The sequence below is a fragment of the Equus quagga genome, chromosome 8, assembly GCF_021613505.1.
Source record: "Equus quagga isolate Etosha38 chromosome 8, UCLA_HA_Equagga_1.0, whole genome shotgun sequence".
NCBI lineage: Eukaryota > Metazoa > Chordata > Mammalia > Perissodactyla > Equidae > Equus > Equus quagga.
In genome coordinates, this window is record NC_060274.1 from 19,720,529 (window position 1) to 19,746,245 (window position 25,717).

Consider the following 25,717-nt stretch of genomic DNA (forward strand, 5'->3'; position numbering starts at 1 on the left):
CGGTCTGCTATTAAACCTTTCAAAAGCATTCTTTATTTCTATCACAGTGTTTTTGATCTCTAGCATTTCCTTTCGGTTCTTAGGATTTCCATCTCTCTGCTTGCATTGCCTGTCTGTTCTTACATGCTGTTTATCTGTTAGAGCTCTTAGTAATCATAGTACTGTAGAGCATAGTAATCATAGTTGTCTTAAATTCCCGCTCTGATAATTCCAACATTTCTGCCCTGTCTGGTTGCGATGCTTGCTCTGTCTCTGAAAATTGTGTCTCTTGCCTTTTTATATGCCTTGTAATTTTTTCTTGATAGCCAGACATGATGCGTGGGGTAAGAGGAACTGCTGTACCTAAGACTTTAGTGATGTGGTGCTGGGCTGTGAGGGAGGGGAAGCCTTCTGTAGTCCTGTGATTAGGTCTCTGTCCTTTAGTGAGCCTCTGCCTCTGGACTGTGACTTTCACAAGTGGTTTTAAATTTTTTCAACTTTTTACTCGTTTTACTTGTTGTCAGGGTGGGGCGGGGGACTTCCAAGCTCCTTGTATACAGAGCCAGAAACAAGAAGTCGACAATAACTTTTGATATCATGCAATATTCCAGCCCATTTTCAAATGTCTTCAATTATCCAAAAAAAAAGTCTTTTAAAAGACTTACCCATTTCTTTAAATTGTGATGACCTAAGTAGCATTAGGTCATCATTAGCATTAAGACATATTAACCTAGAACAGTATCCTGTACCTTTTTATTTTTCATGCCCTTAACTTGTTGAAGAAACTAAGTCAGTTTCCTGTAGAATGTCTCACAATCTGGATTTATCTGCTTGCTTCTTGTTAGTGTCATTTAATTTGTTCCTCTATCCCCCATAATTCCTGAAAACTGGCTGAGGCTCAATTAGATTCAAGTATGTTAGTTGCTTATGCAAAAACTAACTAGTATTTTAAGAATAGTATTTCAACAAAAATACTTTATGGATTTATTAAAGGTCCAGCTCTGATCCTGGCTTTGCTAGATGCATACTCAAATGCCTAGCATTTGCAAAATGCTCCATGATGCTTCCTTCTCCTTCAGGATCCTGATCATGAAGGAATATAAGCATTTGGAAAATTCTGGCAGTACTAGCTAAAAAGCATTCATTCCTGATCATTGTCAGAGGGGGACTTTGAAGGTCTGAAATCCCCTTGTCCCAAACATATCAAACTTGAATATTTGAGATGTAGCAATCAAATGTCTAGAAAATATCAGAAATAACTAGGCTAAAACTTATTCACTTATTTATAGGATGGCTGCTCTTTCACTTTACGAGTCTTAGTTCCTCCCATCCCCTAGAGCTTGCTAAATAAATTAGCTTTTTTGGAAAGCACACTCACTTTTTTAAAAATTCATGTATTCATTCACTGAGTCAGATGTTTATTTATTCATTAATAATGCTGGGCTCACTTGGTGCCAAGTGCTATTCTAGGCATTGGGACGGAGACAACAAATCTCTACAATCATGTCAATGTTTTTCAATTCAGTTAAAAGTACTCAGCATTTAATATGTGTGTATACAATGCGCAAAACACTGAACATGGCTTTGCTGTGATACGAAGATGTGTTAGACATGGCCCCTGCCCTCCTGATGTCTCTCTCAGTCTAGTGGTTGGTGCAGATGTACCCACATTGTTCCAGAACAAGCTATGCTAGAACAGAGAAACAGATGACATTGTTTCTATTGCTATAAAGGGGTGACTGAGACTATGTCTAACTAAATGCTCCCAGCCTTTCATTTCATTAAAACCCTCATTTGGCTTCAATAAAATGCTAGAAGTACCTAGCATTGTGTTGATAAGTGTTTTGTGCATATGTTGTAAAAAGTTGGATGTGGCCTGTGTTCAAAATGGCATTCATCATGAAGCTAGCATTTTTTTAAAGTACTAAGAGTAGTTTTTATTTGAAGCATGACAGACTGGTGAGTAAACCTCTGGTCTGTGCCCCCACCCCCAACTTGATATACAATTTTTATTTAAAGAGGAAAGATAAAAATAAATAACTCCCTATTTCTATTCTCCAGGGCAACCATTATTTTATGCAAATAGTATGTATCTATGGGTAAATGACCATAAACTTTTAGTTTTACTGAAAATAAATTATAGACATACTGTTCTGCATTTAATTTTTTTGCCAAATAAAAATTGTGTGTACTTAAGGTGTACAACTTGATACACCTGATACAACTTGATATACATTGTGAAATGAATGATTGCCACAATCAATGTAATTAACACACCCATCCATGTAATTAAAATATCTATCACCTGACATAATTACTTTTTATTTGTGGTGAGAATATTAGCATCTACCTTCTCAGCAAATTTCAAGTATACAATAAATAGAACTAAACAGAAATTCTGGAGCTGAAGAATATGATGAATGAAATGAAAAATGCAATGAGCATGTTTTTGGAGCGGGAATGGTTTGCTTCTTTTTCAGTGGCGCTTTATCATTTAATTCAATGCTCTTGAGAGATAAGTGATGCTGTTTACTTATTTATTTATTTTATTATGTGCCTGTTTTGTTTTTCTGTTATATGCAGTTATCCCCACCCCCCTCCCCTCTATTCCTGAACCGCATTCAGTGAGTGGTGGCAAGCTGGGTGAGCCTGTGGGAAACAGGTACACTTCACGTCAAGGGCATTGCCAGAAACCCATTATCTAGGCAAATATTGCAGTGGTTTTTTACAGAAGCCTGACCATGGACTGGTAAGTTTTTGAATGAAGAGAGTGAAGGGTACTGAAGAAAAATAGACACTCAAAGTCCTGGATCTCTATTTTTTGTCTAGTGTAGAACTTCTAAGCCACAGAAGCGGGTCTTGCTAGGCATCTGACATAATTAGGCAAAGACAGAGGCAAGCCCAGCTCCCACTTTATTCTCATTAGTTGGCGCCACCTGACGCTGACTTAGCAATCGCATTTTGGACCTTCTGACTTGGAGCACGGTGTGAAAGAAACAGCCTTAAATATACCAGAAGGCAAGTGTTTAAGACCTGGCTTAGCCACTTCCTAGCTCTGAGGACACGGGCAAGTCATTTTGCTCCTCTGAACCTCACTTTACTTGAGTGCAAAATGGGGCTGAGAATACTTTAAAGGGCTGTTGTGAGAATCTCATGTGATCATGAAAGAAAAAGAAGTCTGAAAGCTGTAAAAATTGGGTGTCACAATCCATCTGCTTGTTATGTTTTGGACAAACTTTCTTTTTCAAATAAAGGTTTCGTTTGTTTTTATGTCTAGAAATGTTCACCTACTAGGAGTTAAAATAGAAATAGACCCTTCCCTTTAGCAGATTTGAGTGGGAACGGATGCAAATGCAGGTGATGCTGATGAGGCTACAGGCTGAATTAAGGTAATCCCAGGTGTGGGCACTCGTCTAGGAAGTCGCAAAGGGCCAATGAGTTTGGAATAACAAAGGAGTTATCACCTATGAAGTTAGAGCTCAGAATCCGCAAGTTTGAGGGAAGAATAAGCAGAGGAATGGGGAAAGGAAAATAGAATCTGGCATCAGTAGGAGAGAAGAGAGGGAGGGAGAAAGAAAGGGAGAGAAAGGGAGGGAGAGGCTGGCCTAAAATGAGGACTTTAGAGGCTATCGAAAATCTGTAGACTTAAATCACAGTTTCTCAATGTTAGCTGCACTCTGGAATCACCGATGACACTAAAAATACTGATGTCTGGGTCCCATCCCCAGAAATTATGATTTAGTTGGTCTGAGGTGGTGTTTAAAAAGATCTCCAGGTGATCCTAATCTGCAGCAAAGCTAAGAACCCCTGACCCTGAGCAGTGCCTCTCTAACTTGAATGTGTGTGCAATTCACCTTGAGAAACGCAGGCCTGGAGTGGAGCCTGATATCCTGCATCCCTAAGGAGCCCCCAGGTCTTCACACGCTCCCAACAAGCTGTCTCTGATTTCTGGAAAGGTATGTGAGGTCATTGAAAAAGTGATAAAACGATGATGATGATGCTGATGATGTCAATGACAGCTAACATTTAATGAGTGACAAATATGTGCCAGGCACTGCTCTGGGTGCTTCCAGGATTAACTTGTAAAAATCCTGGGAGCAACTCCATAAGGATTGGTATTATTATTAACCCTGCTTCACAAATGAGGGAACTGAGACTTGAAAAGTTGGGTATCTTACCTAAGTTTAGAAACCTAGTAAATATCTTTGAATTCTGGCAATCTGACACTAAGCTTGTGCTGTTAATGACTCTATTATCCTGATTCTGAAATGATTCAGTAGCCTTAATTTTAAATGTGAGGCATAGCTCAGGAGAGAAAATCTGAAAGGAGGAGGAGACCCTGCTCGCATCTGCAACACTGGTGCAGATATAAATAAGGTTACAACCTACCCCTGGTTCATGGCTTTTGGCTACGGGAACAGCTGAGAGGAGTGGCACGAGAATTGTTGCAGACAAAGCATCAGTTCTTTATTGTGGGTAAGGCAAGGGACACATTTTGCCGAGGTTCACAGCTATCATCTCTACCTTGACTGCTCAAAGGTTTAGGCAAATTTAAAAATCCTGATGTATAGATCATACTTCACAGCAGATAAATCAGGCTCTGTGGGAGGAGGGCCCAGATATTAGCATTTGTTAGAGCTTCCTGGGCATCGAAATGGAAGCCAAGGTTGCTAATCAGTGGGTTTGGAGTGTGGGGTCCTGGGAGGAAATTGACTCCACTGATGATAGGGTCTAAATGTCACATTTCCTGGGCAGCCTACTCTAGTAGCTGGAGGTATTTTATTTGCTCTGAACTGTCCTGGCTTCTTTCTACCTCTCTGAGACCACTGACCACATTCTGCTTTTAAGATGGCTATTTGTGCATTTATTCAACTCTCTTTTGAGGGCAGTATAGTATAGAGCAATACTTCACATAACGTTGCTCCTTAGACAGTGTCCCCAAGAGAAGTCATCTTAACAAGAGTTTCCATGGTCAACCCAGTGAACATTGTGTACGTATCACTCTCAGAGAGTTGCAATGAATATTGCATTTAAAAGCCATAGATGTTCTGTAGTAAGGAAGTGTTTTTAACTTTGCTTAACTGAGGGTTTCCAAAACTGTTTGAACATTAAAATACTCTTGATATTCTGTTTTTACACACAAATTTTGGGAGGAGAAAATTCTACTATAGAAAAGAGAATGAGTTTATGGAGTAAGATCTAGCTACAAATCTAAGAAAAAGTAATATCAAAACTCATAAGGTCGTTGTGAAAGATTAAATCAAATGAGATAATAAATAATAAATATAATAAAAATAAAGTAAATGATATCATTTATGTACATGTCTATTATAGTTCCTGATGCTGTGGCTTCTTTTTTTTTCATATTTATAGTCTCAAGAGTACCTGGGACAGGTCTTGTGTAACACACACATGCACACACACACACACACACACACAAACCAAACCAGCCATGACCCACGATCCCAATTATATTTCTTCTTTCAAAAGAGTAAGAAAATTCCACAATTCCAAAGTGGGTGTCAGAAGCAATAAATGCCACCTAAATTGACAATCTCTGCATTTCCTCTATTATTAATGGTTATAGAATAAGAAGAAACTGTTGAAGACAATCTCCCTTTGAAATTCAACATTTGTTTTTTTTTTATTGATTGGGCATTTACTGGGCAATTAATATGTGCAAGGTCCTCTGGGAGGTGAAAATATTGATAAGCCCTGGTCTAATTATGGACCCACTGCAGTGCCTCTTGCTGCACGGTTCTGTCGTCCGGACAGCCAGCTGGGCTAACAATGCGGCAGACGCAGGCAGTGGTGGTCATGCCTGCTGAGCAGGGGAAAGGCGCTGAACTGCACCAAAACTGGCCACTCCCACTTTTGTGTTCCTGGACATTTTGTAAACGTGTCTAGATTTGGAATTGCCTGTGAACTCTTAAAGCAGAGTGCAATGCCTGGCTCTCTGTCAGCTCTTTATAACCGGCTCCTTAATGAATCAAGTATGGGATTCTTCATAGATAATACAAGAACCATGTGTGGAACATAGATTAAGAGAAAAATGTATGCATCTCTTTATGGGGAGGGAAATAGAAAGAATAAAACCAGTGATTTTGTTGCTGTCGAGGCTACGTAAAGTTCATCTTCCAACACTGCCTTATTCGGTATTCACTCTAAACCCAGCTCTTGTTGGAGGATATTAGTTCCGGTTGGCAGGTGAAGAGGAATAAAAATGAGGGAAGAAAATTCTTCATTTCCTTAGAGTTCCTGTTTAATGTTTAATGGAGCTTTTCTTCCTCCGTTCTATGGGGCTTCCTAGGCCATGATGGGTGAGCTATCAGTTTGATATACAAAATGTGAGCCAGGATTATAGGTAGGAACAGGAATTTTTTTTTAAATAGACTTTTCTACAATTCTTGAGAATTGCTTCTTCTTTTTTTTTAATCCAGTGTCTAGGCACAGACTCTTAAGACGGTGATTCTCAAACTTGGCTTCATAGTAGAAGCACTGAGACACTAGGCCCAGGTATGTTTTATTTGCTTTTAATCTCTCTGGGCGCTTGTAAAGTACAGCCTGGGTTAAAAACCCCTGCCTTGGAGGGACTCCGCTATGTTTTACATTCATTGTTGACAACTGATTTTATCTAAACCTGAGGGCTTGAAAGACCTCCATGACACCGGTTGTCTCTTTCCAACAGTGAGTTTTCTTCTCCTGGAAGAAGTACAGTTGAAAATCATTAGATTGTGAAGCTCCTATCCAGTCCCCTGATTCTTAGTAACAAACCACTAAATGTGTAAATATTATGATGCCCATTTGTAACATAAAGCTCTCCGGAAAGAAAAGAACCTTAATCTCAGGGGCTGGCCTGGTGGCGCAGGGGTTAAGTTCATACATTCTGCTTCGGTGGCCCTGGGTTCACTGGTTGAGATCTGGGGTGTGGACCTACACACTGCTGCTCAAGCCGTGCTGTGGCAGGCGCCCCACATATAAAGTAGAGGAAGGTGGGCACGGATGTTAGCTCAGGGCCAGTCTTCCTCAGCAAAAAAGAGGAAGATTGGCGGCAGATGTTAGCTCAGAGCTAATCTTCCTCAAAAAACCCCCCAGGATTTGAGAACCTTAAATGACACAACAAAGTAGCTGTTGAAATTTTATCTCACATCTCTAGAAGAAACTGCTACAACTTTCTGAGCAGTTATGTGGTCAAATTGGGCAGTGGTGTGTGCATAAATACCCTTTTCTAACTTTACTTTTTAATATAAAGAACAATGGTATTTGCTAAGGAATTAAATTCACTGATCCTTCAGACTTTATTTCCAATATCTGAGTGATCCTGTGATTTCCTCTCCTCCCTTCTATGTTGGCGATGGGGGTGAAGTTTATTTCAACATTCAGCAGCGGTTCAGGACTCTTTCTAGACGTGACTGAAGCAGAATCAGCTCGAAAATATTTTTTAAATTTTAAATATACAGAAATGGTGTTTCTTAAGCTTTTGATAAACATTTTTGGAGGTAAAATTAAAACGTCTCGTATTTATGTTGGTTGTAAGGAGGAGGAATACACATACTTTTGATCTGAAGTGAAACCGCTTTATACATTATACATAACGCTCTGCAGTATCGTTATTTTAACATACACAAGAGCCAGAGAAAAATGAAATTTGTCATTCAGTTTTACCTGCCTATGCCAACAGAAATGGTAAACAGCAAGATGATAATCAGGGCAAACTAAATCTTTCATGAGCACATATTTTTCTGTAGCTTAGCCTTTATATTTAGGGAAATTTAGAACAGTCGGATAGGAAATGGAAAGTGGATAATATCTGGGGTTTCAGACCTCAGATCTAGAGATTCAAACCTGGGGGGGAAAAAGAAGCCATAAGAGGATCAACAGTCTTTCTGAAGGTAGAACAGGCTGAAACAATAAAACATTTGACCAGATTTTACTACCTCTGAGAATGGGTAGGAATTCTTTTGAATATCTGTGCAGCGGAGAAGCTAATCAGAGAAGCAAATTAAATAATGCCGTAAATCACATCCTCCTTGTGTCTTGGGAACAGTCATGTTGACCCACAGGAGTCACTGGTGTTGCAAACGTGAGTCAGTGGTCGGAGCCACTTCGTAACTTCCCTCTGTCTGGGTCTCTGGCCCGGCACCTCTGAGGTTCACTTTTGCTGGGGAAGCTGTAGCCACTTTCTCCATTACAGAGTATGCTTTTTATGGGAGAAATGAAATGTATCTAATCAAGTAATAAATAATACCTATTTCTACAGGAGAAATAGATTGTATTTTATCAAGTCAGATATTACCAGTTGAATGAGCAGAAACTGCTCGCTAATTATGAGTCTTGTCTCACAGAAAAGGATTTCATGCTGTCTCGGGTTCTGTAATAATCCTGTGGATGGATGAATTTCACACACCCCCCCATCTCATAATGTTTTAACTAGTTATTGAACAAATTGGGCAGTTGGAAGAAAAGTTAATTTGTATTTAGTTAAAAATTATAAGAAATTTAGGAACTTTAATGATGTTTTCAGTCATTTAAAAGTGCTTCCCTCCATCACAACTACTTATGGTAAATTAAATACCCCATCATGGAAGGATTAAGGTTATTTTAAGTCATTTCTAGTTTCTTGGGGTGGCAGAGCCCTCCCTGAAGGCCTGGTGGCACTCTTTCCCACCACAGTGGGTTTGATAAATGGAAAGGATTGGTCACAAAAATCTGTGCTAAATATTTCTGCCATGTGCTGGTCTCTGTGGCTATGTGAAAGCAGATCCTGCATTGTAGTGAAAAACTGAAAACGGAAAACAAATCAAAAGACTCTGTGCCAGCAAGCGCTCTGTTCACTGGGTGCAAAGGGCAAGGAGACTCAGGTTTGCATAACTTCTTGTTCAGTAGGTGAGCCCTGGATTCTGGCGACCCTTTGAATTTCCTCATAAGGTGAGCGACCTTAGGCAAGCTACTTAGTCCATCTGAGCCCCACTTGTCTTATCTGTAGACTGAGGATGGTAATTGTGGCAGAGGCAATGAAATGTGTTCACCATTTCTGTCCTTAGGCATTGAGATGACTACATTCCCCAGCCTCTCTTGCAGTTAGATTTCGGGGGACAAGTGACCGGCTCTAGAGCCAAGGAGCCGTGGGTGGATGTGAAGCCATCCGCTTCCAGTCTGGCTCTTACACACATCTTGTAGAGACCTCCAGTTCACACATTTCCCTTGCTGCGGTGACTTTGAGACCACATGGCCTAGCTAGGGTTGCTACTGGGATGAAGGACAGTGGCCCAACCTGCACGCGATTTTATGTGCACGTGAAATAAATGTTGCTTTATGAAGACACTGAGATTTCCCTCTTGCCCCCCATTCTCCCCTTCTTCTTCCCTTTCTCTCTACCTCCTCCTATTCCTCCCTCCCTCCTGCCTTTTCTTGATACTGTAGCACAATCTAGTATACCCCGATTAATACAGACTTCACAACTCCTTCACACAGCTGTATAAATTAAACAATATCAAGGATACAATGCTGGGGTGTAGGGGCACATAATAAGTCTTTAATACATTTACTATTATTTTGTATAATTTAAATTCGTTATTTTAGACATTAAAAATGCTGAGGCTTAAAGAAATTAAGTGACTTACTCACAACCAAATAGCTGATTTTGGGTACAGCTAAAAATTTCCAGTGTAGGTTTCTTTCAAATATGTCGCCATCTTCCCCCTAAACCAGAGGTGCCACTTCATTGAAAGAAACATTTAGATACATTGAGTCTGTTGAGCCGAATTTATTTAAAGAAGGTAGCTAATATGTTGAAGTTTTAGTGACATTTGAACAATTTTGATCTTAATCTTATAATTGTAGGTGGCAATCATTAGGAATTTTGCTAACTCTCTTTGTATCTACTCATGAAATTTTTCACATTTTTGAGGAGAAAGGTCATTCCCTCTCTAACTTTTTTTTCATTCTAAATTCTTTTAGTAAAAATTTTGGAAATAATAATTACCTACTTAAAAAAAAAACGAGTGACCCTTTTAGAAATTCCCAGTAAACCTGTTACTTTAGAATGGCATACTATTTATTAAATTGCAGAACATAGAATATAATTACTCTAAATATTTTTTACTGCAAGTAAAAGTCCTATCTTAAAGGATGTTACAGAGTGAAATATAATGTAAAATATATATTGTTTGTCAGGGGATAAATAACAATTATTATTAAATAACTGATAACATAATCTTAGAAACCAACCTAAAGAAATATATGTAGCACGAGCCTTTGGTGTGAAATAATTTCTCACACTATTATAAGATTCAAAAATTATAAATAATCTAAGTGTCTAACAATAGGGGAATTGTTCAATAAATTACAAGATTTCCATATAATGAACTTCATGAGTATTTCTGTTAATGTTAGTAAGAAGTGCTTTTAATACTTTTAGCTTGTGAATACTAATTAACTCACTTTAGTGATTTACCCTAAGCCCAACACGCCAGAAGGCAAATACTCTAGCATTTCCCAATTCTGTGCAGTCTGAAGGGAGAGCGCTGCCGTTCACATAATTTGCACGCAGCCTGCACCTCTGCCGTCCTCCATGTCGCCTGATGCTTTGCCTGTGGTTGTTGCCTGCAGTTCCTTCACTCGTTCCTACGGAGGATCCCTACGTCTCTCCACAGCTGTCTTTCCAGTTCTGCTCCTGGCTGGGACTGCCCATGTGGTGGCACTGACCCACGCTTGACCGCTAACATCCTTTGAGGCCCTCTCCCTTGCTGTTGCTAAGAGCTCAGTACCACCTGCTCTGATCTCTGCTATTGACGTCCCCTGTACCATTTCAGCACACTGCTATAGGCCGGCCTTCTGTTTAGCTGTCCCAAACAGGCATTCTGACCCTCATGATCTACAGGGCTTATCTTTCTTGTTGGCCTACAAGGCGATCCCTGCCCTTTCTTGTGGCTTATTCTAAATTTTATCTAGGAGGGTAGAGGGTGAGGACCGGAAGACTTGTTAAGTCCCTAGAGATCCATTCTTGCCATTGAGCCACACTGGCCCTCTCCACCCAACGCCTGATTCTTACCCAGGTTTCATTCTCTTTTCTCATGACTTCATTTGTTTTCCCTTTCAAGTCACCTATTTCCCCTCCCCATCACCTGGCTGCCACTGGACCCTCCCATCTATCAGCTCTGCGCCTATATAATTGAACCTCATTTGAGAACCAGGCATAAATTATTCCCCAAAAGGGTGCCTGGATTCAGATTCCATGGGGATAGGAAACTTTGCCTAACTCCATCAGCAGGTGATTGCTCAGCTCTAATCAAGTAGAAATCCTTGCTTAGGTCATAATGCTAAATGACAACAGCAGGAAAAAAAATTATAAATGAAAGATGATCCTAATTCTGTTAAAACCAAACTTACTTGCATGAGAATCATTAGAAGGACAAATCAAAATATCTCTTGGGGGCCAGCCCGGTGGCTCAGCGGTTAAGAGCGCAGGTTCCACTTCAGCGGCCCGGGGTTCGTGGGTTTGGATCCCGGGTGCAGACATGGCACCACTTGGCAAGCCATGCTGTGGTAGGCATCCCACATATAAAGTAGAGGAAGATGGGCACAGATGTTAGCTCAGGGCCAGTCTTCCTCAGCAAAAAGAGGAGGATTGGAGACAAATGTTAGCTCAGGGCTAATCTTCCTCAAAAAAAAAAATTATAAAAAAAAATCTGTAATGTTAATATTTGGAGGATGGGACTATAGATTTTCTTCTTTAATTCTCTAAATTTCTACCATGCATTTTATTATTTTTTTATGTAAAAGAGACACAGGGGTCAGCTCCGTGGCCAAGTGGTTAAGTTCGCATGCTCGGCTCCAGTGGCCCAGGGTTTTACTGGTTCAGATCCTGGGTGCGGACATGGCACCGCTCATCAAGCCATTCTGAAGTGGCGTCCCACATAGCACAACCAGAGGTGCTCACACTAGAATATACAACTATGTACTAGGAGGGCTTTGGGGAGAAGAAGAAAAATAAAAATAAAAATAAAAGATTGGCAACAGGTGTTAGCTCAGGTGCCAATCTTTAAAAGAAAATGACACCATTTAAGAAATCATTGCAAAGAAAGAATCTAGAGGCTAATAACAAATTTATTTAAAGGACAGTTGGTTGCACTTTTTCTTTTGTGATTTCTCTTGCTATAAAGAGACAGTGGTCTCTTGGTTGATTCTAGAAGAACCGTTCTCACTTCAAGCCCTCCAATACACCTGTGCCTTGCCTTCTACAGCTCTTTGTCTTCGTATCTTTATCTGCACTGGTGTCTGTATCTGTGTGTATGTATGTTATTATCTATCTATCCCCCTATCTCTCTCTAGCTCCATAGCACACACCATAGCAGATACTATTGGTGCCCTGCCCTCTCTCAACACTCACCTTCCTCATACAGGCCAGCTCTTGGGTTTCCAACTGCTGGCATCTGCCTAAGGGCTTTCTCTAGAGATCGGAGCCTCACTGGAGATATGAGACACACTGGAAGTAACTGGAATTAACATGCACCTCCCTCCCCAGCAGCCCTCAACTGAGACAGGAATTGGTGATTAAATGCTCCCAACTCCCTTGCCCGTTGGGAAGTGGGGACAATCATGACGCACGTTCTCCACTGTCTCCCAGAGTCTCCAGCAGGACTGAGTTCCACAGTGATCACCTGCATGGTAAGCACCCATATTGGCTGCTTATGTTTCGCTGCCTCATTTCCCTACTTTCTTATAGGTGCTTCCGAGGATCTCTTCCCCAATACACAATTTGAATTCACATTCTCCTCTAAGAATCTTTCTGGGAAAACCCAACCTAATAAAATATTCACATTCATATCCATTTCCTGCAGTCCATATGCAAATGGCTTAAGGGTTATAGCTGGCTCTGAGCTAAGCATGAGCTCAACATGTGGCAAGACTGCTAACAAAATTAACACAATCTTAGGCAGCAACGCTAGAATAATGGTTAAAGAAAGTCAAAGTATTTGTGTGGTCTTATGTCTACTTCTGGATGCAATATGTTTTAAAGGATATTAAAAAATTGGAATTTTGACCATGGCCTGATTAGGATTTTAGGAATCTAATAACAAAGATAACAGTTAAAGGAAGTGGAGCTGTCTTGAAGAATAAACCACCAACGAATGGTCTAATCGCTATTCAAGTTGTTGAGGGGAAGTCGTGAGCACAGTGGACCAAATTTGTTTGAACTTTTTCCTAAGGGCAGAACTCTGATAGAGCAAAAGTTAGAGAAAGGCAAATTTTAGTTCTGGTAAATGAAGACTTTTCTAACAATTAAAGCTTTCCCTTATCAAATACAAGATCTTAGTCCCTGGAAATACACACGCAGAGGGCCAAAATCACCTAAATCCATCCCATTCCTTAAAATAAAACAGGCCACACGTGTGAGCGTCTGTGGGTCTTACCAAAAGCTCAGTTCAGCCGCAGCATTTTGCCTGTGGAATTCCAACCATCGACCATCCTGTTGCATGCCTTGCTGGTCCTACCTGTTATTTTCCTGGTTCCTCAGATACCTTCATTCTGGATTTTTGCCTTAGTTCTATTCTCTGGCCAGCTTCGTGGATTAACCATGTAGTTTTGGACTTTCTTTCCCAGTATCCGGGGCTAGCGCCTCTCTCTTTGCACAACTGCAGGCAATAGGAATTGTACCCCCAGCCCTTCTCCATGTCCTACGCAGTTGGTGGTGGCTTCTCACCTGGCCCCACCTGACACAGGTAGAGGAACAGGACACACGGGAATAGAATCCTAAATGGAGTGAGAGCTTAAGTGACTTCTAAATTTACTTCCAACTCTATGATTTTATGATCATTTTCCTTTTAAGTTTTGTTATCCTCATTCTTAAGTTTCATTTCTCTTGTTTATTAATTTATAAGCCTTGCTTCCCAAGCTGTCCTGAGGAAATCAAGCCAGTTTCCCGTTTAACAGTGTCATTGCTTCAACTCCCTAACTAGGCTCTCCGTTTCCTTCATGTTCCCAAGCCTTGGTGACTGGTTTTGGCTTCTGCTTTGTCTAAAGATATGTACTTCTGCAAGGAAGGAACCCCCTGTCCATGCTTTCCCATTGGATGACTCTGCCCTCACTTAAACTGTCCCGTTTCCGCAGTCTAGGTCTTACCCGCCGTTCTCCTGCAGAGGGCGCTGTTTCCCTCATCGAGCACTGCCTTGCGGGACCTCGGCCGCGCTCAACCGACACTGAGTATTCCCGCCCTTTCTGCAGGAAAGGCAGACCTGCTGCCCAGTGGGACAGTTCTTTCTGACGCCAAAAGGAGAGCTTGTTTTTCACAATGAAAACATGTGTTGTTCCAGTTGGCAGAGTCAAGATCAGTAGGTAGAAATGCAGAACTCTGGACCCCATAGGGATCTGGGAATAAATCTTCAGAGAATTGAACTGGGAAAACTATACAGTGTTAACAATAATCATTTACTTTCTCAACAAACATTTATTGAGCATTTCTACCCTGAAGGCTCGGAAATTAGAAAGAAAAATGGATCTCAAGCAAAAAGGAACTTACAATCTGTTGAGGGAAAGAGACATGTAAAGTGTAATGCAGTAGGGGATACGAATAGCATGCTATGAAAATACAAAAGGAGGAGTAGTCATAACAGATACCAACTCCCACACACTCTCCTGGGCTCTGGAACATGAATTCCCAGGCTTTGTACTGGCTTAGGGTGGAGGTCGAATCTCTGCTGGACCATTTATGAGCTGAGAGACATTTTGGGTAAGTTATTTCAGTTCCTTAAAATATCCATATGGGGGCCTACTGGTGGCGTGATGCTTAAGTTTGCACGCTCCATTTTGGTGGCCTTGGGTTCACGGGTTCGGATCCCAGCTGTGGACCTACACACTGTTCATCAAGCCACGTAGTCGTGGCATCCCATGTACAAAATAGAGGAAGATTGGCACAGATGTTAACTTGGTGACAATCTTCCTCAAGCAAAAAGACGAGGATTGGCAACAGATGTTAGGTCAGGGCCAATCTCTCTCACCAAAAAAAAAGGAAAAAAATCCATATGGCAGTAGTACTGGGAAAATTAAATGAGAATGAATGCAAAGAACCTAGCAAAATGTCTGGCACAGAGTAGGTTAATAAAAATGTTGCTTCCCCTCTCTTTGATTCCCTCAAGATTAATCTCTGTAGAAATAATTGGGGAAGTTATTTATACATCATTTGTGGTATCTGGATCCCAAGCTCAACCTCTCCAAATGTCTTCCTTATGGTGAAGCTTCTGGACTTTCTAAGTGGAGGCCCTTATGACTTACCATAATATATAGGTGCATCTTTGGACCACACACCTGAAACATTATCCTTTTCTTTTTTTATTATTGCTTTATAGTTTCTCATTCTTTCTCTTATGACTTTTCCTCCTGAGACACCAAGCTCCCATTTCATGATTTCTCATTCCATTTTCTGAGCACAAGGAAGAAACACTGTGTCAGCCCTGATTCTGGTAATTTCTTCAACATCAGTCTTCCTTTATGGAGCTTGCTCCTACCATCTAAGAACATGGGGTTCGTGGATGTGGCCCTTGTACCACCATGTTCTCTCTTTGAATGACCCTTGGTGGATGCCTTACTTTGCAGACATCTGATGCCAGAAGACGTGACTGAAAGAGGCTGCCTTGTTTTGAGGATCATTGAAGTGCAGGGGAGTAGAACTTGGGGTGAGCAGGAGGATATCAGCACGGTAAGAAACCAGTTCCCCTGCAGTGTGAGCCAAGGACAGAAAAGCCTTGTAGGGAACAAAGAAAGGAAGATGGGGGCTTCCAGATGCTTCTGTCTAGAGCTCTGCTGGACATGCAGGAATTTGTCAAGCCTCACACATTCTATCAAAAAGGTGAATGACAATGTCTGCCATGGCATTGAAAATGTAAACTTTATATTTCATTTCAAGCTGTTCAAGCTTGAGTTACTACCTTCCTCATAATCAAACTGTTCTCTACCTTGTCACCTACCTGGTCTGTAGATTCTGTGTGGTGCTCTCCAGCTTTCACCGACGACATGTTCTGAGCAAAATCAAACCATTGCCATCATTTCTTATACCAATCTATTTCTATTTTTGTAACTCTTACAAAGTGCAAAGAAGGGACGTACACATTTAATAAATAGAAAATATTTATTATACAGCACTATCAAGATTATTTGACAAAAGGCAGTAATGAGTCAAAGGAAAACACTTTTACAAGAAGCTAAACAACTTGGATAAGCACATACGTTAAGGTGAAGAGTTTCTGCCCTTCTGGTAGAGGGTACATAAGTGTACATTTCCAATTTTGATATAAGAGCTAATACTCTATTATATTCAGGAAAACTTTGAATCATGATAAGAGTAGGCATTCAGAGTAATAACGTGATCAACGTTGAATGTGTTTGCCAAATGTTTCAGATGAAAACCTCAAAACAAACTCACATCTTATATTATTTGAATAGTAGAAGCAGTTTTCCTCACCTATTCTTACTTTAAAAAAGTCTGAATGCACAAGTCCTGTGATAGCAAGGACATGTTTGTGGCATTAAGATAAAAACATGATCCACTAATAACAGGTATATGCTTTGCCTTGCTAGTTTGCCGATTGGTAGACCATGTATTAAGCATTGGAACCATTCATTTTCCTCATTCTACTTTATCACAATGAAAATATGGAAGTGAAATCCATGTTTCAGTCATGAGGTCTTTCTACCAAAGGTGTTATAAAATAATTTTGTAAAGGAAAGGCAGTCCATTCTTGATATGGAACTGACTAAACTTGACAGTAGAATATGGGAGACATAAAAAACATGAGTCTCAAAAATTGGAGTTGATGTCAAAATCTGAATAAATGATATACCAGGTATTTAAAGATTCTAAGGTGGTTTTTAGCCGAGAAATCAACATTTCAACATGAAGGAGGCATATTAAGATATGACTGTAACATAAGAGATAAACAAGATATTTAAGGGGGTAAGATTCATTCCACCAATAACAGAAGAAATCAAAACAGCAAGAAAAATCTCTTTTATTGGGCGTAAAAAGAGAGAGCAAAAATGAAACAACTATATTACATAGACATGGATATGACACACAGCAAATAAAAATATAAGGAAAAGTTATGACAGTGAAAATATAGAAATAAACGTATATGGAAATAGAAATTAAAAGAAAGCAAAAGGTGATGAATAAATAATTTGAGAAATTATGACCAAACTTAGAGGTTAGTATATGCTTTAAGCACATGGAGCTTAAGTAGCTTTGGAAAATCATTTTAAAAAAATTAAAGTAACGCAAAATAATCTGAATACTGTCATTTCAATCTAATGTTTTCATAATGATGTATGCAAGTTTATAAAATGTATCTTTTTATGGTTACCCACAGTTTTTGGGGACTTTTAATATAACAAATTTTCAAACCACTTCATTAATAATGTATTTCCATCATTAACATCATAAAATATCTGAAAAATAAGTTCCCTCTTAGAAAAGGAAGGACCATCGAGCAGCATATGGAAAGCAGCGGACCACAGTACTCAAATCTTCAAAGAGCTCATGGAGATATTGGTGGCAATGGTATATAAAACATTATTGAAACATAAAAATATCTATACTATATTGGAAAGACAATCTTCTAGTTGCAGTTAGATTGACATTACATTGCACAAATTTTATTATCCACGTGTATACAAGGACACAGGACACATTCACTCGCTAGCTAAAGGGACTTCGGTGACAAAAAGAAACAATTATTTGTCATTTAAACCAATACTTTTGCTATGCGTACACCATTAAGTTCGAAGATGGATTTGTTTGTAGTACATAGGAGAAACAATGGCACCAAATACACATACTGCATCTTGGAAGTTCAACTGGTAAGTATTATTTGCTACAGTAAATGGAAGGTAACGATTTTGCCACTTGGTTTGTTCTCTTGAACTGAAGGGCAAAGGAGAGCCCCCTTGGCACAAACACAAGTTAATCCACAAAAGGTCCTCTGCCACTCAAAGCAATCTCTTGTTCTGGCCATTTTTCCAAAATCACCAATAAGCGAGTATCAAATTTGGGAAGCTGATTGTGCTGACCGGTTTTGTTCAAAGCGTCCTGCTTATGCATTGTCTTGCCCTCCTTCCATCTTCCCTTAGCACTCCTGATGAAGCACTTCTTGGTGATATTTTTCTCATATTCCTGTTTCCTCAGTAGAGGGAAACCACAGAGCAGCAGGGTGTCCGTGCACCTTTCTTCAAGTGTGACAGCAAGGCTGGCACTGGATCGGGTGCAGTGGGTGAAGAAAGGCCCCTATTTTGACCAGTTCCCGTGTCTCCTGAAGACCAGGAGTCTGTGGGCCCAGTAGAGAGAAGGGCTTGGTAGAAATGAGCTGCAGTCCCATCATCTGTTCTCTGGGTGGTTCCATCCCTGCCCTCCTTTCACCCACCTGCTCTGGCTCCACCACGCTCATGAGTAAGACCATGGATACCATGAGGTGAACTAAGGGTTCACCTGAATCATCCTCATGTGCTATCCGTTCCCAAACTGGCCAAGTGTGTGTGGGCATGTCTATCTATGCACACTGTCCAAAAGAGATTACTTTTGTTTATTTTATTTATTTATTTTTGCAATAAATGTTACATACTATATGGGATTGTGCTTTGTCAGAATTCCCTTTCTTCCCAGAGAAGGCTATGAATAATTCAAGAATCGGAATCTTCCCCTGGATCACTTCTTGCTTGCAGAGTACAGCATCTTTCCCTCCGGCCGTACTTAAGGCAGCAGCAACATTCTCCTTCCTCCCTCCTGCCTCGCCCTCCACCCCCAGCCTATCCTCCCAGCTTTCAGCTCATCTCCGGAGCTGCTGGTGCTCCGGGCTTCTCTTGCTTTTCCACGTGGACGCCTCCTCCCTACAGGGTGGAAGAGCTTTGTTTATAGTCCCTCAGGATGACAGAGGCGTAGGTCACGTTGGGAGGGGTGCAGAGCACCGACTCGGACACGGGGGAGCTGGGCACCGAGCTCCCAGAGGCCACCGAGTCGCGGAAAGGCGACGGAGGCGTCAGGGCGGGAGAATCCTCTGGGGTCGGTTTGCTGGCCACCTGCAGGTCCTCCTCTTCCTCTTCCAGTTCATCTTCCTCCGTGTTCCCTTCCCGCTCATACAAGTACTCCTGGAGGAGCTTAAACCTCTCGCTGTCGTCCTCGTCCTCATCCTCTGCTGTGGGGGAGGCGGGCTCCTCCCCGAAGGTGCTCAGCTGCAGTGGGAGCATTTGCAGGTGCTGCGGGGGCGCAGGGGGCGGGTACAGCGAGCGCATCCCGTTCCCTGGACCCCCGGGGACTGAGAGCACCGCGTTGAAATCCGGGATCGCGGTGCTGAAATTGTTGACCACTCCCTGTAGCTGATCCATCAGGGATTTCTGAGGTGGCGGTTGCTGCTGCGGCTGCGGTGGCGGCGGCGGAGGCTGCTGGAGGGGAGGGGGTAAGCCCTTGGGGATGGCTGGGTCGGCCAGGAAGAGGGGGGTCTCCTCTGTGGTCAGGTGGGGCGGCAAAGGCGGGGTGCTGCCCGCGGTGGGCACGCGTCGGTGCACCACCATAGAGGGACTGCTGGGAGGGCTGAAGCCAATCGGCCGGGCGTCCTCCTCCTCCACGTTGTAAAGGGTCTTGGTGCTGGTATCTGAAAAGGTAAGGCTCTTGCCGGAGCCTTGGTAACTTTTAGTGAGGGGCTTGATGACGGCTGTTTGGTTGCAGGCCGTCTCACTGGTCTTCACGTGCACAGAGAGGCGGTGCCACATATGCTGTCCCTTGGGCACCTGTCTTCCACCTGGTTCAGACCATGACACAGACTTGCCATTAGAACTATGAATAAAATAGAGATGGATTTATTTACAGATATATCATGCACACAGGATAAAATACACAGAAATCACAATGCAGTTTGACTCCCCCGTCAACCATATGCCTGTCCTCCACACCCCCCAACCTCTCCTTATTACATATCAAATGCCCAAAGCTGCAGCGACCACAGGTTCCCTTTGAAGCTGCAGCCCGTGATTCCATCCACCTAAGCCAAGGCGGGAAACTTTGACCCTGAGAAAAGTTGTATAGGAGTAAAACCAGACTGTTGGAGAAGTAGCTGTTTTCATTTAGGTCTAAGATTTCACAAAGTTATCAGACACATACACACTAAGGCAACGACAACGTTATTGCTTGCTGCAAGGCTTTAAAAGATTCCAAAATTGATGAAGGAAACAAATTAAAATTAAAATCTTAGTTACACATGGACAACAGAACATGACTATAGCTCTTGCCTCCCATTCTTCTTAGCCCCTGGGACAAATTAAGACCCACATATAAAGCTAGTTTCATTGTCCTGTGGGTTACTAAATACACCCTCTCAGTTGCCCATTCTGATACGCAGGTATTTCCTGTTACCAGAGCTGCATGGTCATGCACATGGCACCTGTACGGAAGAGAAAAAAAAGCAGATGACAGAAAATCCCAGACCCATGCTCCATTTAAATGTTTCATAACTCTAGATTTTCTTTTTATCTCAAAGCATTATTCCTGACACATAGAATGGATCACAATTCACATAAAGGCCCTGATTCATACCAGCTGGCGTGGGATTTTCACACTGGGAATGTTTAACTAGGTGTGTCTGAAAGGAGAATGAACCGGACGCCCCACAAAATACAGATGATATCCTGCTTTAGTCCGGGCATAGTTTGAGGCAGATGAGACAAAATTAAGACCCGGGCGAAGCTGAAGTTGCTGAGACAAAGACCCTCCCTGATCTTTTCCTCATTGAGCCTCGATGAAGCAAAATCTCAGCACCCCAGCAATCCTCCAGCCTTATCAACTTTCCTCTTCGTGGGACCCTCATAAAACCAGGCAAAGAGAATGAAGATCTCTCTGAAGAAGAAGAAAGAAAATGAGATGTACTGGGTGCGTATACTACAGATTCTATTCTGTGTGTTGTACCAACTTTGGTCTTACTTTTGGACTCGGCTCATTTTCTGCATAATGTTTAGCAGATGGTGGTACCTTGCCATAGCAGACTATTAATAACAACACTGTTAATACTTAAATCAGGAAATAATTTTCTTCTTCTTTTTTTAGGAGTTTTTTTCCCTCTGTATCCATGAAAACAACGAGAAAGCAACACAATAATAACACATTTGTGACATTAAAAGGGATATGGAAAAATGAACATTTTTTTTCCTGGGAACTTGTGAAATAGACTGTCCCATAGTCTTTTATTTAGAAAAATATAGAAAATGATCAATAGTTAAAACATAGTGGTTAATTTAATAATTTTGCACATATAAGAATGGATATTTCAGAAATTGTATGTGAGTGTTACATTTACGATGAGGGTAATGTGTTTTATTTTATATTTTATAATCTTGAAACTGAAGTGAGCCAAATAAGTACAGATTCTTGTAAGAATTCTGATATATATTGTAGAAAATTCAGGATATAAAGGTTCTAAAATAAATATAACGGCTAAAATTTTAATCTCATCATTTGGGAAATTAAGTAGTTCCTCCATAGAACTGATAATCTATGCTGTATTTTTAATTGTCTAAGAAAAATATCATCTCCAAATTACTATATAAAAATAATATTTCTCTTAGTATATGCTTAATATATTCCCTGAGAATGTATAAGTGCTTATAAATGATAAATTACTGACTTATCAGCTTCCACACTATCTTGTTAGGGTAGCTGACTCTCTTCTGAGTTGATCAAAGTGAAGCATGGGACGGTGGTATTCCTGGGTGTCAACCAGCCAGCCAAAGCAAGACCAGAATCCATAGATCCCCTTCTGAGTTTGAAATTCTAAGTACACCTACCTCCCACTTTCGTCTTTCTCAATTTCCTCCATCCCCCACTCTCCTTACCCTGTTTCTCTCTTTATACATTCCGTATGCCTCTTCCAGAAAGTAAAAATCTCCTGTTTGCCTCTTGCATTGCTTAAATGTGCTTTACCATATCATTCAACCTCAAAGATTTGCAGTCCTTTCAAGTGTAAGGGAAATACTTTTTCCTTTTTTTCCCAAATGCCTGCCCCTCAATGCTCATTAAAAAATATTAAACTAAAAGGCTGTCTTGTATCTTTATTTGGTTATTTGTATGTGTGTGTGTGTGTTTAAAAAACAAGTCCCTTGACAGCTAGTCATCAAAGTCAACCAGCAGACGCAGACAGCCCAACAAAACATTTCATATGCTAGCAAAACGGCAACCTCATTTTCCTGGGACTGACTTCACTCACTCTCTCCCTCACTTGGGTTACTTTCCTCATTGTCCAGGGGTTGTATATCGGCCTCTTTTTATTTACTTATTTTTTGGTTTTTGTTTGTTTGTTTTTGAGGAAGATTAGCCCTGAACTAACCACTGCCACTCCTCCTCTTTCTGCTGAGGAAGCCTGGCCCTGAACTAACATCTGTGCCCATCTTCCTCTACTTTATATGTGGGATGCCTACCACAGCGTGGCATGCCAAGCGGTGCCATGTCCGCACCTGGGATCTGAACCAGTGAACCCTGGGCCACGGAGAAGTGGAATGTGTGCACTTAATTGCTGTGCCACCGGGCCGGCCCCTGGGCCTCTTTTTAATTCATGCACTTCCATATGTTAAAGGTATTATTAGTGACCTTACAGACAGATATAATCACAATTTAGCTGTGTTTTAATACAATATAGTTTTTATTCATGTGATAAGAGATTTTCACCCTGACTGCCAAAATTATCAGCTTTCCTCCCCTCAGAGTCTTGCTCCAGATTCGCTGTAAAGTACTGTTTAATTAGGAAGCAGTTCTAATGCCCCAAGGCACTTATCATATTAAGAACATTAGATTAACCTTGTTTTTTTCCCAAGGACAAAATAAACTGTTTCCTAAAAACAAGAGATAGTGGAAGAAATGCATCATTTCATAGAAACTGCAGCAGAGTATAAACTTTGGTCCTTCTGGATTGTTATTTCTAACCCGTGGTTCATAGACAGCTTGACTGGTCCATGAATCTATACATGCTTTACGCATTGTTTTTAGACTGAACCAACATGTCTTTGTAGATTATGTGCTACTATTTTTAAACCCATGTAAATGCTGTTATGATAAAGTGTGCTGATACAAGTGTAACTAAATTCTAAGAGGCCTGGTTTGTGTTACAGTGGCCACTAATAAAAGTCCAATTACTATCATAGATTCCAGTGAAGGTTTAATAACTATTTTAGCGTGAAAATGTTGGGAACCTATTGCTGTAATAGTCAGAAGAAAAAAATGCATAAAATATGGGGCAGCAAAAAGGAATAAATGCATTATGAAAATGCAATATTACTATAAAAGAAGACTTTTATTTAATCCTGGATAATGGAATACCTTATGTCTCAGCCACCAGCCACCACTTCTTTCTTCTATTATTTAATTTTACTCGGTTTCCTAACCTTAGGAAAAGCAACCTGGTCTAGAAACAACACATAATTGTCACAATGCACCCCGTGCTTCTTGCTCTAATTTCAAAAGACAGACGTCACGCCTACAACAATCTCATATTTGAAGATCAAATTCAGTAGCATTTGGTGTAAATACCTCGGGTGGCTGAATATATTTTTTGATATTGAAGTTGGAGGAAATCGCTGCTAGGCCCAAGAGGAACTAGATACACAGAGGATGATGTACATTGATAGTGTGCAGAGCTCAGCAGGCCTGGGGCGGCCGTTCCAGCCACATCTTGCTTTGATTTTTCTTTCATTAAATAAGTATCACAATCCTCCCAAACAGAAAACCCAGTATTTACAGCGCTTGAAAGAATAGTTGGAAGTGGGTGGTGTAAACAGATTAGTATATCTTTTGGCATTCCAAGTGGTCCTGTCTGTTTCATTTGTTTCAATAAGTACTAGTTACATCTGCAGAGTACACTGCTGTCTGCTCCAGAGAGGTCTCAAATGGGAATAACAGTGGGTGGGTGTCTGAGATCAGGAGGGAAGCATCCTGCACAAGCTGCCTAAGGGGAAAAGCTTACACAACACCTGTCTCCCTTATGTCCAATTCAATTCTTTGCCACTAGGCTTAATAGCCTCACAACAGACATAAGGGTGGCATCCAGAGAGCCCACAGACAAGGCAAGACCTTCATGAATGGAGGGAAGACTCATGCCTTGGAACTGAGGAGGTTAGCCTTTGCTTTCTCTGAAAATGCAAATGGCAACAGGAAATGCTGTTGAGTCACAGCCTGGAGAGAATGGCTCACCAAGTTAAGAAAACAAACCAAAGCCATGGGCTTGCTGGCATTTCCTGCGGCCTTACAGCTACAGCCGGGATTTAAGACCTTGCAAGGAAGGAGTGGGGCTGCCCCAACCCAACGGAGACAATCCAAAAGGAATGCCACAGATGTGCCTTCCAACTCTCTCCCATCTGCCTGCTTCAGCGAGCTGGTACAGGACGCAGTGAGTAGTGATTCATGTAGAATGTCAGGCATGAGGACTATTTGAAACCATTTGAGTCCCACTCCTGTTTTTCTAGGCAACCCCAGGTTAGTTTTCAACACAAAGGACTCCCACTGACTCCAGTTCCACTTCTTGAAAGCTTTCCTGGAAAAATCTGCATATTCAGTATATATTCTCTGGCAGCCTATCTAAGCTTCATAAAATTTCTCACCTTTTTGACTCGCCACCAGTTGTAAGGTAGAGAATCTCTGAATGTGTTATTGAAGACCAATCTTTTTGATTACATGAGAACTTGGTCGTTTCTGCTGATACTAAATCTTGAATATCATTGTGAATTTTACCCCTCTTCTGTTTGATTCTGACCTCATCATAAGCTACTCAGAGAACCAGTTGGCTTGTTGAAATTTACAATAATACAAAGTCTAAATATACAGTCCTTTTTTTCCTTCTATGCTCCATGCTGCCAGACCTATAATTTCCATAGCAAGTCATCTGATGCTCTTCAGCTCTACCCGGAGTCCTCCCCAGTTCGCCCTGGAAACACAGGGCAGTTGCCTTGCTCTGCTGGGATCATGCCTCAGAGGCAGGATAGATCCAGGCAGACCATAATGGTCCAGTAGGCAGCTTTATTTCCATCCCTAGTCCCTTTGCCGGGCTTGTTCACAAAAGCTGTGGGAACTGAAGGTCACAGAAAGAGCATATCATTTTTTCCCCCCAGGAACAACCAAGGCTAAAAATAGCCAGTCTTGGGCTATGGTGCACAGTTTTTAAGCTACCAATCTCTTCCTGATCCTTTGTAGTCTCCAGAAAGAAAGCTTGAATGGATCGTATTTAGAAAGTTCTTGACAATCAACCTGTTAGCTTTGTTAATTGTTGCATTATTCTTGTCACCTCTCAAGGATGTACCCTCTTTCACTCTTTGCTTTTGCTTTTAGGCACTCACCTTTAAGAATGAAATGTTAGGTGACTCTCTTCTCTCTCTGGTCGTGCTGTCATGACAAGACAAGCACATCTACTATTTCCATCAATCCCTTCTGACAGGCAGCCAGCAGCTGTCATAATCAGGGTCTCCTTGCCGTGTCCTTGGTCAGACTCAATCCATGGTGCAAGAAACACTCAATGCCTTTTGACTTGGAAGAATTACAGACTAGAGTGGTTCTGATCTAGATGTACAGAGGCCTCCCAACCTCCACCTGAAACATACTGGCATGGCTGCCCTATTTTTCCTTCTAAGAGTCAGCGTGATTTGATTGAGACCACATGCTTTCTATCTGGGCTCTTTAAGGGAGTGTCAGGACACAGACTTCCCAGTGCACTCCACTGAGTGA

At 41.3% G+C, this 25,717-nt stretch overlaps 1 protein-coding gene and 1 pseudogene across 1 annotated transcript in view; both read right to left on the bottom strand.

Annotated features, from left to right (window-relative positions):
- LOC124243812 (elongation factor 1-alpha 1-like) overlaps positions 1 to 15,992 on the bottom strand; it is a 40,570-nt pseudogene extending 24,578 nt beyond the window's left edge.
- A 2,863-nt stretch (positions 15,993 to 18,855) lies between these two features.
- Positions 18,856 to 25,717, bottom strand: part of GRM1 (glutamate metabotropic receptor 1) — a 371,895-nt gene continuing 365,033 nt past the window's right edge. Inside the window, exon 8 of the mRNA XM_046670628.1 lies at positions 18,856 to 19,798. Within this exon, the coding sequence (XP_046526584.1) occupies positions 18,856 to 19,798 (943 nt within the window). The remainder of the gene's footprint in view (positions 19,799 to 25,717) is intronic.